The following is a 13,413-nucleotide window of genomic DNA, read 5'->3' as shown; positions in this document are numbered from 1 at the left end:
ATCTAAGACTACTATATTGTCTACCTCTTACCTGCTTAGCATTCCTTGCACTCATGGAAGTTTTTGTTTTTATGCCGGTGGGATTGAAGAGCATAGAGAATAAAATTGTGACCGTTATGCCCCTAACAGCTATTTTGCTTCTGTACCTTTGCTTCCTAACCCATGGGGAAGTGGAAAATAACAGCAGTCTCCCTATAGCTACTCTGTAACCACACCCCCCCTCCCCACCCCGAATCTGGGCACTATCTGGGCCGGGACGTGATTAATCGTCCGTGCCCGGAGCCCACTCAAGGTTGGACGTGACTAAGTGCCTGGTCTCAGACCCCGGCCCGGACCTGGGCACAGGAGATAGGAACCGTCTGGATCCAGGAATGTGGCTACGTGACCACTCCTGGAGGCCCACCCGAATCTGTACCCCAGGGTTCAGGCCGTCTGGCCCGTGCTTCGGCGGGAAGACCCAGGCCAATCCTGAGGCGACCGGTAAACTAGGGCAAATGTCAGCCAATCGTGTACTTGTAACCGGGGGTCTTCCTCATCTTCCCTGTACCCGTCTATAAAAGCTGTGCTGGAATTGTGCCCGGGGCCTCTCAGCGTCACTGGCAACAAGTGCCGGGCGGGGGGGGCGGGGGGCGGGGGGGGGGACCGGGTTTGAACTCGCAATAAAACGACCCTGCGGTTTGGCTTTGACTGTGGACTCTGATGGTTGTCTTTGGGGGCCTTGAAATCTGGGCATTACAGGATTTGAACTCAGCTCCTGGATGCTGCTCCTTCGGTTTTTTTTTTGCTCAAGGTTAGCACTCTTCCACTTGAGTCACAGCTCCACTTCTGGTTTTCTGATAGTTCATTGGAGGTAATAGTCTCGCAAACTCTCCTGCCTAGCATGGCTTCAAACAGCTCCGGAGCCTCCTGAGTAGCTAGGGTTACAGGCTGAGCCGCCTGCACACGACTAGAAGAAAATTCTGACTCTATTCATTGTGCCAAAAATGATTCCCACTTCATGTGAGGCAGCTCTCTTGATTACGGGGGGAGTCAGCTCTGGAAAACTGGGTTTTCCTAGCTTCTTCAGCTCCTCCCACACTTGGGAGGGGGCTGGGGGCTGTGGATGGTCAGACCGGGGTCATTCTTCTCTGCGGGCTGCCGGGGCAGCTGGACGGCACAAGCTATTCTGTTCCCGTTCCGAGTCCAGGGGTGATTGCTCATCAATACCCACACCGTGGTATTTAGCCGCCAGGTCCCTCCACTCCCCGGCTCCAGCATCAATAGTTCTGCTTTAGCACTCTACCCCTTGCACAATTTAAGAGAGGCTGAGTTCTCATTTTGTCTAGGCTTCAAGTTTCACCGATAATCCCACAACATCACAGTAGGCTTGAATACTTTTTTTGATTGGGCGCTAGTGGTTCAAACCTGTAATTCAGGAGGCTGAGATCTGAGGACAGTGGTTCAAAGCCAGCCCAGGCAGAGAAATCCATGAGACTCATCCCCAATTAACCACCCAAAAACCAAAAATGGAGGTATAGTTCAAGTGGTAGATCACCAGCTTTGAGGAAAAATGCTAAGGGAGTTCAAGCCCTAGTACTAGCACAGACAGACAGAGAAACAGAGACAGAAGGAGAGAAAGGCAAAGAGACTCCCACATCTGCTCGCCTTGCCTTTTCATCTCTTGGTGAAAGCCTTAGAATACTGGCCTTCGCAATAGGCCTAGTTTAATGCGTTCCTTCTGAACAAACAAAAAACCCACTACAGGTAAAAGCAAGGAACCTCCACGGACACCGTGGATGAAGCAGAACCGTGGCACCTGCAGCCGGTCTGCAGCCAAGCCCTGGACAGGCCCGGCCAGCGGGGGGGCCGCTTCCCAGCCCGGCCGTTCCGGGAAGGAGCTCCGCCACAGGACCGCGGGGGCGCAGCCGTCTCGCTGGCCTCTCAGGTGTCCCCATCTTATCTCCCTGGGGTGCTTTCCACCTCCTTACCTCTTACGCTAGTTTTAGAACACAACAGATACAAATTTGGTTTGGCAATTCTACAAGGAGCACGATGACGGGAACCTCAGCGATCTGTCCCCCGGCAGAGGGGTCTCTCTGAGTATTGTTTTCTTTCTGTTCATCCAGGTCAGCTCACCATCTTTCCCTCCCTCCCCCACTCCCTCCCTCCCTTCCTTCCCCCCTCCCTCCCTCCCTTCCTCCTTCCTCCTTCCTCTCTGTGCCAGTACTAGGCACTTTCTCTTCATTTTTTTTTTTTTTTTTGCTCAAAGCTGGTGCTCTACCGCTTGAGCCACAGCTCCACTTCAGACTTTTTGGTGGTTTATTGGACATGAGAGTCTCATGGATTTTCCTTCCCAGGCTGTCTTCAAACTGTGATCCTCACATCTCAGCCTCCTGAGTAACTAGGATTATAGGCGTGAGCCACCAGCAGCACCTGGACTTTCTTTCTTTCTTTCTAGATCTTACTAAAGGCCACAAGAAACAATCATTATCTTCCAATATCCTGACAATTTTTTCAACAAATTTTCTGAAGGCCCAGCTCCAACCATCTCATGGTCCTGAGACAGCTAAGCTGAACTAGAAAGGGTAATGAGCAAGCTCACTCTCGTAAGGAAAGACAGCTCTTCACCCAGCCAGCTGCGCAATGGGGGTCTTTGAAATCTTGATTTGACTCAAAGGTCCTTCTTGTCTGTAGTATTTTTAGAAGCACCCAGTAACTGGCAGTGCAATGAAATGTGGCGTTTAATTGGAATTTAAATTTTAAAACCTTTTTCAAGGCTGCTAGACCATGAGGATCTCAGTGGACAGATTGACTTGTAAACCACATCCTGCAGAGAGGGCTTCGTGGTGGGAAGACTTGGGGAGGAAATGACACCAAGGACAGGAGGGTGGCAGAGTGACAGAGTCTTTAAAATGGGTCATGAAAAAGGCGGCATTTGAATAAAGTCCTAGAAGCTGAGTGAAGGAATGTTGCAAACCATACAGGAACCCAAGGGGAGCATGCTCCAAAGAGAGAGGACAGTGATCGTGATTGTCCTGAAGCTGGGGGTACCGTGGCCTGCTGGAGAAACAGCAAAGAGGGGGATGATGTGATTGAACAGGAAGGGACCAGAAGGATACACACAATTTACTTAAAATTGTCCTTATCTGGGGCCATTTCAATTATTTCCAATATTTTGATTTTATAACTCATGTTCGTGTGTCTTCTGTAATAGGCGACCTCACTTCAAAGCATGAAGGGTGGAGGAGAAAGCCATTTTTCCTCGAATACACTGTTTTTCATTAAATTTTCCCATTATTAACTTAGGCATTAGTGTTTTTCTTGTCAATGTGTACAGTCTCATTGCTAAGCTTGGCAAATCTCATTTGTCATTTTTTGCTGGATCTTCCAAAATAACAGGCGGAAGCAGCTCAGTCTCTCGACGATGTCTACACGTGACCTCGTTGAATTTCTAATCTTATTCGTGGGGACAGGATAGCTAAAGAAGCCAAAACCCACGGGGACCACGTGGCTTCTGGAGCGACCCCAACCAGGTACCCTCTAACTCCATCACAACCGAATTCACACGCTAAATGGCACGACCGTCCGCCGCCGCGATGAGAAATAGCAGACCCTGAGAGGAAGAAAGAGGTGACATCCCAATTCCGAGAAGTCTCCGTCCACTCCGGGAGGATACGAGAATAGTCCTCCTCCTTGTTAGTCTATCCTCACCCCTCAGCTGCTACTGTGTGTAGGCTCTTTTTTTTCTTCTTTTACATTATTGCTTTTTTTTTTTTATTTTCATGGTGGGGCACACAGATTTTGTTTGCTTGTTCGTTTAACAAAAATGTACTAAACAATACTCGTGTGCTAAACACCTTTGATAAGTTCTGAGGATTCATAAATAAACACAACACAGCCCCAAATAATGTAACACAAGGAAACATATACTTTTGTAAGTCTTTTCATTATATTACGTGTGTACAGGTTCTTAGCTCCAGGCAAACTGAAATGAGATTTGGGCAGGTGGAATAAAGTACGTGGTAGTCATGCTTTATTCGAAGTTCACAAACATCTAGAAACATCCCCAGCAGTATCAGGAGCAGCAGCAAACACACTGCTGACAGGGCTAGCCTGTGGCCTGGCACAAGCCTGTCCAGCACGGGCGCCTCCTTATACCCCCACTGGACTACACGGGCATCTGGCCAACGATGGCCGTAGAAGGTCAAGCGTTCACACCGCTCTCGGGGCTACGGGCCGTTCCCTCAACTAGAGCGTGCGTGCGTGACTCAGAGTTGTGGGATATGCGGAAGCAGTTGAACCAGAGTCGCTGGAAAGCACAGGCCCGAAGCTCTCTGGAAGCTACCCTGGGAAAATCCGAGAAGCTCCTTGTACCTTTCCCCGGCTCCTTCTTTGGCCTCTCAACCATGTTGGCTGGGAGCTGGGGTCTCACACCTGCAATCCTAGCTACGCAGAAGGCTGAGAGCTGGAGAGCACAGTTCGAAGCCAGCCTAGGCAGAGAAGTCCATGAGACTCTTATCTCCAACTAGCCAACCAAAAGCCAGAAATGGAGGTGTGGCTCAAGTGGTAGAGCACCAGCTTTGTGTGGAAAAACTCAAGTGAGAGCATAAACCCCTGAGTTCTAGTCACACACACACACACACACACAGGTACAGAAAATGTGTGTGCATGGACACTCTGAATTATTTTCATTATTGACCTGTGACACCAAAATAAAACAAAAGACTCCTTTAGGGTCTCTGACACCTCACCACAGCGGGAGCCTCCAGCCAGCTACTGTGCCATATGAGAACCAAACAAGAGGGCCCCACACATTGTCTCTCCCTTCGGAGAGCAGCATTTCATCCTGTTTCTTTCTGTCTGTCATCCAGGCCCCTCCTGCTTCCAGTGCTGCCCAGTGTGCTACTCAGTTCTTTAATCTGTGTTGCATATCAGTTTTCCTCATCAGGTGACCTTCCCCCCCCCCCCCAGGGTAAGAGGTTTGTTTCTATGGTGACACCACGGCAAGTCCGTGCAGAGTGGCTGCAGCTGGGATCTTTGACTTATTTGGGAGCTTGTTAAAGCTGCGATGAGATAAAGGGCTAGCAAAGGATCTGAGACCGTCCAGCAGAGATCAAAACTTTGTGGCAAATTAGAGTCCGTGGGCAAACCCACAGAGCGCCTTTGTGCCCCCTGTCATTACCGGACATAGGCTCAAAACGTTTCTCTTTTTCTTTTCCCTTTTAAACATTTAGTTTTTAACAAAATATGTATAAAATTCTATGCATATTCCCAGTGGATGGCACACAAATGATCATTACTATGGATCGTGAACTTCATCAGCAGATCTGAAGACGGTTTTCAGTGGAAACTCCCAAAGTCAGATTACTATTTGCAGATTAGCGATGTTTGAGAACCATCGCCCCAGACCCCCGATTCCATTTATCACTTCAAAACTAGAACGCTTCTGACCAGGCACTGGGAGCTGAGCCCTGGAATCCTTGCTATTTAGTAGGCTGAGCTCTGAAGACTGCGGCTCGCAGTCAGCTCCTGCAGAAACGTTCAGGAGACTCTCCGCTCCCATTAACCACAACGAGTGGCTCGAGCGGTAGAGTGCAAAAGTGGCTAAGAACCAGCACCCAGGCCCTGCGTTCAAGCCCAGTACGGGCATACACACACGCGCACGCACACACGCACGCACACACACGCGCACGCGCGCACACACAGAGAAGGATGAGGGTTGTAGGTCAAGGGCACGCTCATTTCTCACCAGCCAAATAGGAGACCCGGCTCAGAAGCTTCCAAACGCATTTACTTCCCGGTGGAAGGCCGCGCACAGCTCCCGCGCGGTTCCCTTTCCCGCTGCACCCCGGGCTTCCCCGTTCCGCCCCGACCCCCGTCTTCCACCGGGACCCCGCTCCCGCCCCTCATAGCTTGGGGGAGTAGCCTGCCACCACGATGTTCTCGCCCGTGATGAAGCTGGCGTCCGGCGAGCACAGGAAGGACACGACCCCCGCGCAGTCCTCCGGCTCCCCGGTCCTGCGGAGCGGCCCGAGCTGAGCCCGAGCTGAGCCCGAGCTGAGCCCGAGCTGAGCCCCGAGCTGAGCCCGAGCTGAGCCCCGAGCTGAGCCCGAGCTGAGCCCCGAGCTGAGCCCCGAGCTGAGCCCCGAGCTGAGCCCGAGCTGAGCCCCGAGCTGAGCCCCGAGCTGAGCCCCGAGCTGAGCCCCGAGCTGAGCCCCGAGCTGAGCCCGCACCCCGGGTTCCGCCGGCCCGGGGGGAGGGCCTCGCGTCCGCTTCCTCCCCCACCCTCCCAGCTCCAGGCCGGGACCCGGGGACCCCCCCCCTCGAGTCCACACCGGCCGAGAGCCCCTGCCCCCCACCTACCTCTGCCATCCGTACACCCCCTTCACGGCCGGCAGGACGTGGGCCATCGGCTTCCTCTGGAAGACGGCAGGCGCTTGTCAGGCAGAGGGCCGGCCCGAGCCTCCGGGGGGAGGGAGGGTGACCCCCCCCTCAGGGAGAGGGGCGGCCCCGAGGCCCGGAGGCCCTGGGTGCCGGGCCTGGCGCCCCCCCCCCCCAGTGGGCAGGACTGGGGTGCGGGCGGGGCCCGGGAGCTGCTCCCCGCACTCACCGCCTGGCTGAAGTCGGTGTTGATGACCCCGGGCACCAGGCTGTTCACCCGGACGCCCCTCGGGGCCAGCTCCACCGCCAGCGACTTGCACAGGCCCAGCAGGGCGGTCTTGCTGGTGTTGTAGACGCCCAGCTCCTGCGGGGCCCAGGCGGGCGGCGAGTGGGTGCCGGGGCGGGCGGGGAGGGGCCCTCCCCCCACGAGGCCCCCACGAGCTCAGCACCCAGGGGACCCCCACGCTCGAGCCCCCACCGAACCCCGCCCTTTCCCCGCGTCACTCCCCGGCATCCGCTCTGGGGCCGAGGGGCGCCCCGGGCCTCGGGAAGTGTCGACGAGCCCCGTCGCGGGTGTCCAGAGTCGGCGCGGAGGGCGCCGCACCCCACCTTCCAGCGTGCAGCCCGGGAGCTGGAACTGAGGCCCGCGTAGCGGTCCCCACGAAGCCCCCCCCCCCCGCTAACCCCGGGCCAGCGGGCTTCAGAGACGGCCCGGCAACGTGGACACAGCGCGTGGCGGGCAGCCCTGGGCGCTAACGCTGGTGGCGGACATCTTGATGCGATTCTAGCTGAAATCCGCAGCCGGTCCTGCCCCCACCCCTGCTGCTGCAGGGTCTCCCAGGAAAGCAAATCAGCAGGCGTCCCCCAACCCCGGGGGGCGGGGTTCATACTCACTGGTACAGGCACGTACGCCACCACGGAGGAGACCAGAACCACGGAGCTCCCCCTGCAAGGGAGACGGCGGGAGACGAGAGGTGAGCGCCCCTGACAGACCCATACTGTGCTCGTCATTGGAGCTGGGGCCCCTGTGCGCACCCACATCATCATCATAAGAAGCCAGGCAAACCAGGAAATCCTGTGTGCGTGCGTGTGTGCGCGTGTGCGCGCGTGTGCGCACGCCAGCCCTGGGGCTGGAACTCAGCGGGCCTCACGCTCTCGCTTCGCTTTTTCCCCTGAGCCACGCCTCCACCTCCAGCTTTTTGCTGCTTTATGAAAGATAAGAGTCTCTTGGCTATGTCTACCAAAGCTGGCTTCGAACTAGCTAAGATTACAGGTGGAAGTCACAGGCACCGGGCTTCAGAATCCCTGCTTTCCTGTGAAAAGGCAACTGGCTCAAAGTTAGTGATGACTTCATTTCTTTCCTTTTTGTTTGTTTGTTTTGTTGTCCAAGCCCGGGACTCCAACTCGGTAGCTGACACTTTTGTTCAGTGGCGAGCTGCTCTACCCACGGAGCCGTGCCTCCCAGCGCAGACTTCAGAAAGAGGAACGGGAGCTTACATCGTTTCCGCTAAAAAGCACTGGCTGTGCACAAATTAACTGAAAGCTTGCCGGCTGGGCCTCCACTTCGTATCTGACCTCTCCCTGGGCTACCTGGCATTCACCTAGGACAGCAGAAGGGCAGGACAGATTGGTGGCAGCATCTTTACAAGGACAGATAGGTACAGAAGAAAGTCAAAACCGCGCCCCAGGAAAGGAACGGCAGAGCCCCTCGGGGCAGAGCGCCTCTCGGGTAAATGTGCGCTGGGGGACGGAGCCCAGGAGGGGGAAGGGGAGCGAACGGGGAAGGAGGGCGAACGTAGCCCCAAATCCACTGTGCATGCCACAGAATCAAGGGAAGTAAGGACGAGGGTGGGTCCAAAGGGGCGAGCATGTTGGAGGGGTGACCCCGATCAAGATGCGTTGCGTTCATAAACTGCTGCGTTGCAAAGGCCCCTCCTTCGTACAATGAAAGATTTTAAAAAGAAGAAAAAGATGGGCTGGGGATATAGCCTAGTGGCAAGAGTGCCTGCCTCGGTATACCCGAGGCCCTAGGTTCGATTCCCCAGTACCACATATACAGAAAATGGCCAGAAGCGGCGCTGTGGCTCGGGTGGCAGAGTGCTAGCCTTGAGCGGGAAGAAGCCAGGGACAGTGCTCAGGCCCTGAGTCCAAGGCCCAGGACTGGCCAAAAAAATAAAAATAAAAATAAAAAGAAGAAAAAGAGCAGCGCACCCGCCGGACACGAAGGACTTGCTCACGCTGACCAGATTACTTCTCTTGAGTGATGACAACAATAAGACTTCTCTAGAACCCCCCCCCCCCCCCCACACACACACACACCACCAAAGCCAGGACTCAATGATGAGCACTAGGTATTAGCACCGTGCCTATAACTGGGACTGTCAAACTATGGATGGCAACCTCCCAGTGCCTTAATCATGTTTCTCTCTAAACCAGACGCTGACATCCGTACCCTGGAAGATGGGTTGAAGGGCTTTCTCTTCCCAGGGGCCCATGACGGGTGATAAATCTCCCTTCTCTTTGTTTGGCGTATTAGGGCACGTGGCTAGGCCTGACGTGTGAACTCTGTAAGCTTGCGGCCCTGGCTTCAAAAGCAGACAGGTTTGGAGAACTATTCGGAACTCTCTGGAAAGGACAGCGCCCTGAGTCGATGGACACTAAGCTCACCACCACCCGATAAACATAGAGTATTCTCCCTCGGACAGCACCCCGAAGTTGAGAAGCAGAAGGGCCCATGTGACCGTGTGTGGCACAGCCCCCCGCCTCCCTAGGGAGTCCCAATCTGGCCTGCCACCAGATGGCCACAAGGTACAGAAAGGCCCGGCTCCCGGCCTTAGAGGCCTTAGAGGAACGAAGTCCCCGCCGCTCCTGAGACCAGGGGGTGAGGGTGGCGGAAGACCAGCTCTGCTCCCTCCTGGGGGGCTGTTCCTCTTCCCCACACTGTCACCAGGCAGGGGGCGAGGCAGGGCCTTCCCGGAGGCCACCCCGCCGTCTCTCCCGCCCGCCCCACGGGCCTCACTGCCCAGACGCCGCTCGCTGCCCTCGGCACCTACCCCCTGCTCTCCATGTAGGGCAGCAGCTGGCTTAGCAGCAGGGCTGGGGCCTTCACGTTCACGTCCAGGATCTGGAATCAGAGGGTGAGTGGCGGCGGAGGACCCGGGGACACGCGGTCACCTGGAGATCCGTCGTGGGAGCCGCGCCCAGAGGCGAGGACCGCGGAGGGAGGGCGGCCTGGGCGTGCAGGAAGAGCCCCGGACGCGAGGATGGCCCCACCGCGCAGGGGGCGGCCCAGGACCGGGGGGGGGGGGGGGGGCGGGGGCAGGGCTCTGCCGCGGCAGCGGCCGGGACTGGCCAGCGGGCTCCGGCAAGACGGCTGCCGTCCCCGCGCCGGCCGGCTGGGCCGGCTCCCGGGCTGCCGCGGTGGGTCCGGGCTGAGGGGTCTCCACCGCCGGCAGCCGCAGCCTCGCCTCCCAGCCGCACCGCCGCGCTTCGTGGCAGCGGCGGGAGAGAGGGGGCCGAGCGCAGGGCGGGCTTCGGCGTCGGGGGGTGGGTGGGGTGGGGTGGGGGGGGCCGAGCACGGTCAGGGCCTGCTGAACTTAACTCGCGGGAAGTGTGGCCTAGGCCAGCCCCTCCGTCAGAGCCCGCGTGTGCACATGCACGCACACACGCACACACACACACAGCAGATGTGAGACGCGCGAGACCCAGTCCCCAAGAGAGATGGAAGGGGGCTGGGAATGTGGCTTAGCGGCAGAGCGCTCGCCTCGCATGCATGAAGCCCTGGGTTCGAGTCCTCGGCACCACAGACACAGAAAAAGGCAGAAGGGGCGCTGTGGCTCAAGTGGCAGAGTGCTAGCCTTGAGCAAAAAGAAGCCAGGGACAGTGCTCAGGCCCTGAGTTCAAGCCCCAGGACTGGAAAAACAAACAAACAAAAAACTTAAGAGTGGCATTGGGGAGAGGTGGGGAGGCGGGGTGCGCATGTTGAAAGGGGGGGCACTGAGCAAGACGCATTGTATTCAGAAATCGTTTCGTTGAAGACAACCGCTTCGCACAAGTCCTTAAAGATGACGATCATAGCAATAAAAAAGGCCCAAGCCTCACCTTGTCCCAGATCTGCTCGCTGGATCCCAGAGTGCTCCCCACCAAGGGGTTCACCCCTGCCACGCACACCAGGAAGTCGACGCCCCCCGAGTGCTCCAGGGCCTGCGAAGGGAAGGGAAGGGAGGAGGACCCGGGTGAAGGGTGCCGTCCGGAGCCGACAGAAATAACTCCCGGCCGGCGGGCCCAGGGCCGCCCCTGAGCAGCACCGGATCAAAACACTCGCGTCTCCCCTCCCCGAAGCCTCTGTGCCGGGGACACCCCGGCCCGGCCCCCGAGCCGCACGGATCCACGCCTCGGGTCACCCACTTCCTCCACTTCTGCTCCGGTCCTTCTCTGCTGTCCCCGGCTCGGGGCGGACAAGAACCCATGCCCTGCCGCAGCACCTGCCCGTCGGGGGCACCTTCCAGACCCGCTGCGCGCTCCCATCGAGGGCGAGATCCCCCTCAGAGGCCCCCACCCCGCCGCCTGCGGGCCCAGGCCCGTGCTGCCGGCGCCTTCCGCAGCCTGGGGTCCGCAGCCTGGAGACGGCAAGGCTGGGCCTCTGCAGCCGGCCCTCGCCGCAGGCCGCCGTGGGGCTCGGGCTTCGCCAGGCTCCTGGGGCGGGAGGTCTGGACGCGTCCGTGTGCCCCGGGCCGCTGGGGCGGCTGATCCCCCCCCCACGCCCTCCCTCCCACCCGGACTGCCCCGCCGCCCCCCCACGCCCACCCCTGCCGCTCACCGTGGCCACCAGGCGCGCCCGGTCCTCGGCCTTCCCCACGTGGCACACGGTGCCCGCCACGCTCAGCCCCTCGGCCCGCAGCGAGGCCACGGCGCGGTCCACGTGCTGCTGCTTCCGGCTGCTGACCACCACGTGGGCCCCGTCCTGCGCCAGACGCCGCGCGATGGCCAAGCCGATCCTGCGGGGACGGGAGGCGCGCCGGGCTCAGCCCCTCCCTCCTCCCCGCAGGGCCGGCCCTCGCCCACGCCTCCCCCTCCCTCCTCCCCGCAGGGCCGGCCCTCGCCCACGCCTGCCCCTCCCTCCTCCCTCGCCCACGCTGAGCTCGCACGCCTGCCGCCTAGGAGCTGCCCTTCAACCTGGAGGACACACAGGGCGACCTCACTCAGCTCTCGCGACCGTAGGCGTGCCGTTTGGTTTGTGGGTTTGTGTAACGTGCCAGGCCTGGGGCTGGGACTTGGGGCTTGGCTTTTACACCTGGGGCACCCAGGCACCCTACCACTGGAGCCACACCTCCGCTCCCGGCCTTTCCCGTGGCTGGTTGGACGTTAAGAGCCTCGTGGACTCTCCTGCCCCAGCTGGCTTTGAACTTTGATCCTAAGAGCTCAGTCTCTCGGGTAGGCAGGATGACAGCACTGGCTGTGTCTACGTTGTTTTGTAGATAAGCTATTTTGTTGTTGTTGTTGTTGTTGCCAGTCCTGGGCCTTGGACTCAGGGCCTGAGCACCGTCCCTGGCTTCTTCCCGCTCAAGGCTAGCACTCCGCCACTTGAGCCACAGCGCTGCTTCTGGCCGTTTTCTGTATATGTGGTGCTGGGGAATCGAACCTAGGGCCTCGTGTATCCGAGGCAGGCACTCTTGCCACTAGGCTATATCCCCAGCCCGTAGATAAGCTATTTTTGTATCGATTTCATTTACAGGAGCTATAAAAACACAGTGATGCACTATCCGAATAGTTGGAAACTTGCTGGGCACCGGGCCTAAACAGAGAGAAAAGTTTTAACTGCCCAGCTTTGCTTCCCTTTGCATAGCGACAGGGCTGTGGTGTGAACTGCACGTTCTCCAAGCCTTTCCCCAAGCTTTTCCCTGGAGAACACACTCCCCCCACCCCCCATCCCCCCCAGAACACATTCCCCCCACCCCCCCACCCCCGGCCCGTTTCCTCGCGTTAAGAAAGTCTGAGAACTCTTGCCGGGAGCTTGTCCCATTTGGTAAAGGAACAGGAGAAGGCATGTCTCCATTGTCTTGTAGAAACCCTCTGGGTAGCTTGGGATTTGGGATAAATTCATTCACTATAAACACTGGGGACAGAAATTGCGACCATTTGGGCCCTTTGTGCACACACAAAGCTTTAAAACACCATAGGGAGGGCCCTGGAAGGTCCACGGTCTCTAAACAATTCCAAAATACAGGTGACTGAGTTGGTGCTGTTACAGACCACGTGAGGTCACAGAACAGAGAATGCCCCGGAGCGGAAAATACAGGACTTTCCCATCCTGCTGTATTTTGGTTAAAAAAAAAAAAAAAAAAAGAAGGTCTATAAATGGCGCATTGTGCCGGCAGCCAGAGGGCAAAGAGGCGCTGGAGGGACGCTGGAAGAAACGTGGCGTGAGTCTCTGAACCATAAAGACTGAGCCGCGGAGAGACAGCACCCTGCCCGTTCTGCTGGTACCGGCGGGCAGGATGCAGTCCACAAACCCCTGAGGCCGTCGCTCCCTGGTTTCAGCCGGGACGCGTGCGGCGCATGCGCGGGACTGCAGCGCCCGCTGCGACCTTTCCTGGCTGGGCGGCGGCCCCTCCCCCGTCCACTCACCCTTTGGTCGAGCCGGTGACCACGGCCACCTTGTTGGCCTGGGCCGGGCTCCTGTTTTCTCTTGAGCTGAACGTCCTCGCGGAACGAGGGCGGCGGGCTCCACAAAGAGCCCTGCAGGCCCACGACACAGCCCTGAACATGGCGCGACTGCGGCCCTCCTCCTCCGGGACCTCAGGCTGGGAAAGCCCCTGAAAGACAGTGGACCACCTCAGACAGATCTGACCCCCGAAACCCTCCAGGAACACCCACATAAAGACCGTCGCTCCCGCCGTGCTTCCCCGCCGTGCTTCTCTGCCTCTGCCACCTCCTGCCCACCCGTTCATCCTGTACGGCCTCCAAGACGGGGTGGCCACCTGTGTCGCTCTAACAGCAGCCGCATCGCCAGTGCTGAAAGGACGACTGTCCCTCAACCCACACACCAGCTCT

General features: G+C 58.1%; 1 protein-coding gene across 1 annotated transcript; it reads right to left on the bottom strand.

The window, feature by feature from the left end:
• Positions 1-5,885: 5,885 nt before the first annotated feature.
• LOC125363515 (dehydrogenase/reductase SDR family member 2, mitochondrial-like) lies at positions 5,886-13,127 on the bottom strand. The gene is made up of 8 exons (XM_048362798.1): positions 12,988-13,127; positions 11,180-11,357; positions 10,462-10,563; positions 9,414-9,484; positions 7,255-7,306; positions 6,590-6,724; positions 6,343-6,398; positions 5,886-5,997 (listed from the first exon to the last, which is right to left on the bottom strand). The coding sequence occupies exons 1-8, from the start codon at positions 13,125-13,127 to the stop codon at positions 5,886-5,888; spliced, it is 846 nt and encodes a 281-aa protein (XP_048218755.1).
• Positions 13,128-13,413: the final 286 nt, after the last annotated feature.

This window comes from Perognathus longimembris, chromosome 14 (genome assembly GCF_023159225.1).
Source record: "Perognathus longimembris pacificus isolate PPM17 chromosome 14, ASM2315922v1, whole genome shotgun sequence".
NCBI lineage: Eukaryota > Metazoa > Chordata > Mammalia > Rodentia > Heteromyidae > Perognathus > Perognathus longimembris.
The sequence above is the reverse complement of the archived record's forward strand: the minus strand, read 5'-3'. Positions and strand labels throughout refer to the sequence as shown.

What these genes read in the sequence shown, in the direction of transcription:
- LOC125363515 (XM_048362798.1), bottom strand. Translation starts at nt 13,127, where the DNA reads ATGTTCAGGGCTGTGTCGTGGGCCTGCAGGGCTCTTTGTGGAGCCCGC. An exon ending in GTCACCGGCTCGACCAAAGG is followed by an intron (nt 11,358 to 12,987) that starts GTGAGTGGACGG and finishes CCGTCCCCGCAG; the next exon opens with GATCGGCTTGGCCATCGCGC. An exon ending in GGGGTGTACGGATGGCAGAG is followed by an intron (nt 5,998 to 6,342) that starts GTAGGTGGGGGG and finishes GCCGCTCCGCAG; the next exon opens with GACCGGGGAGCCGGAGGACT.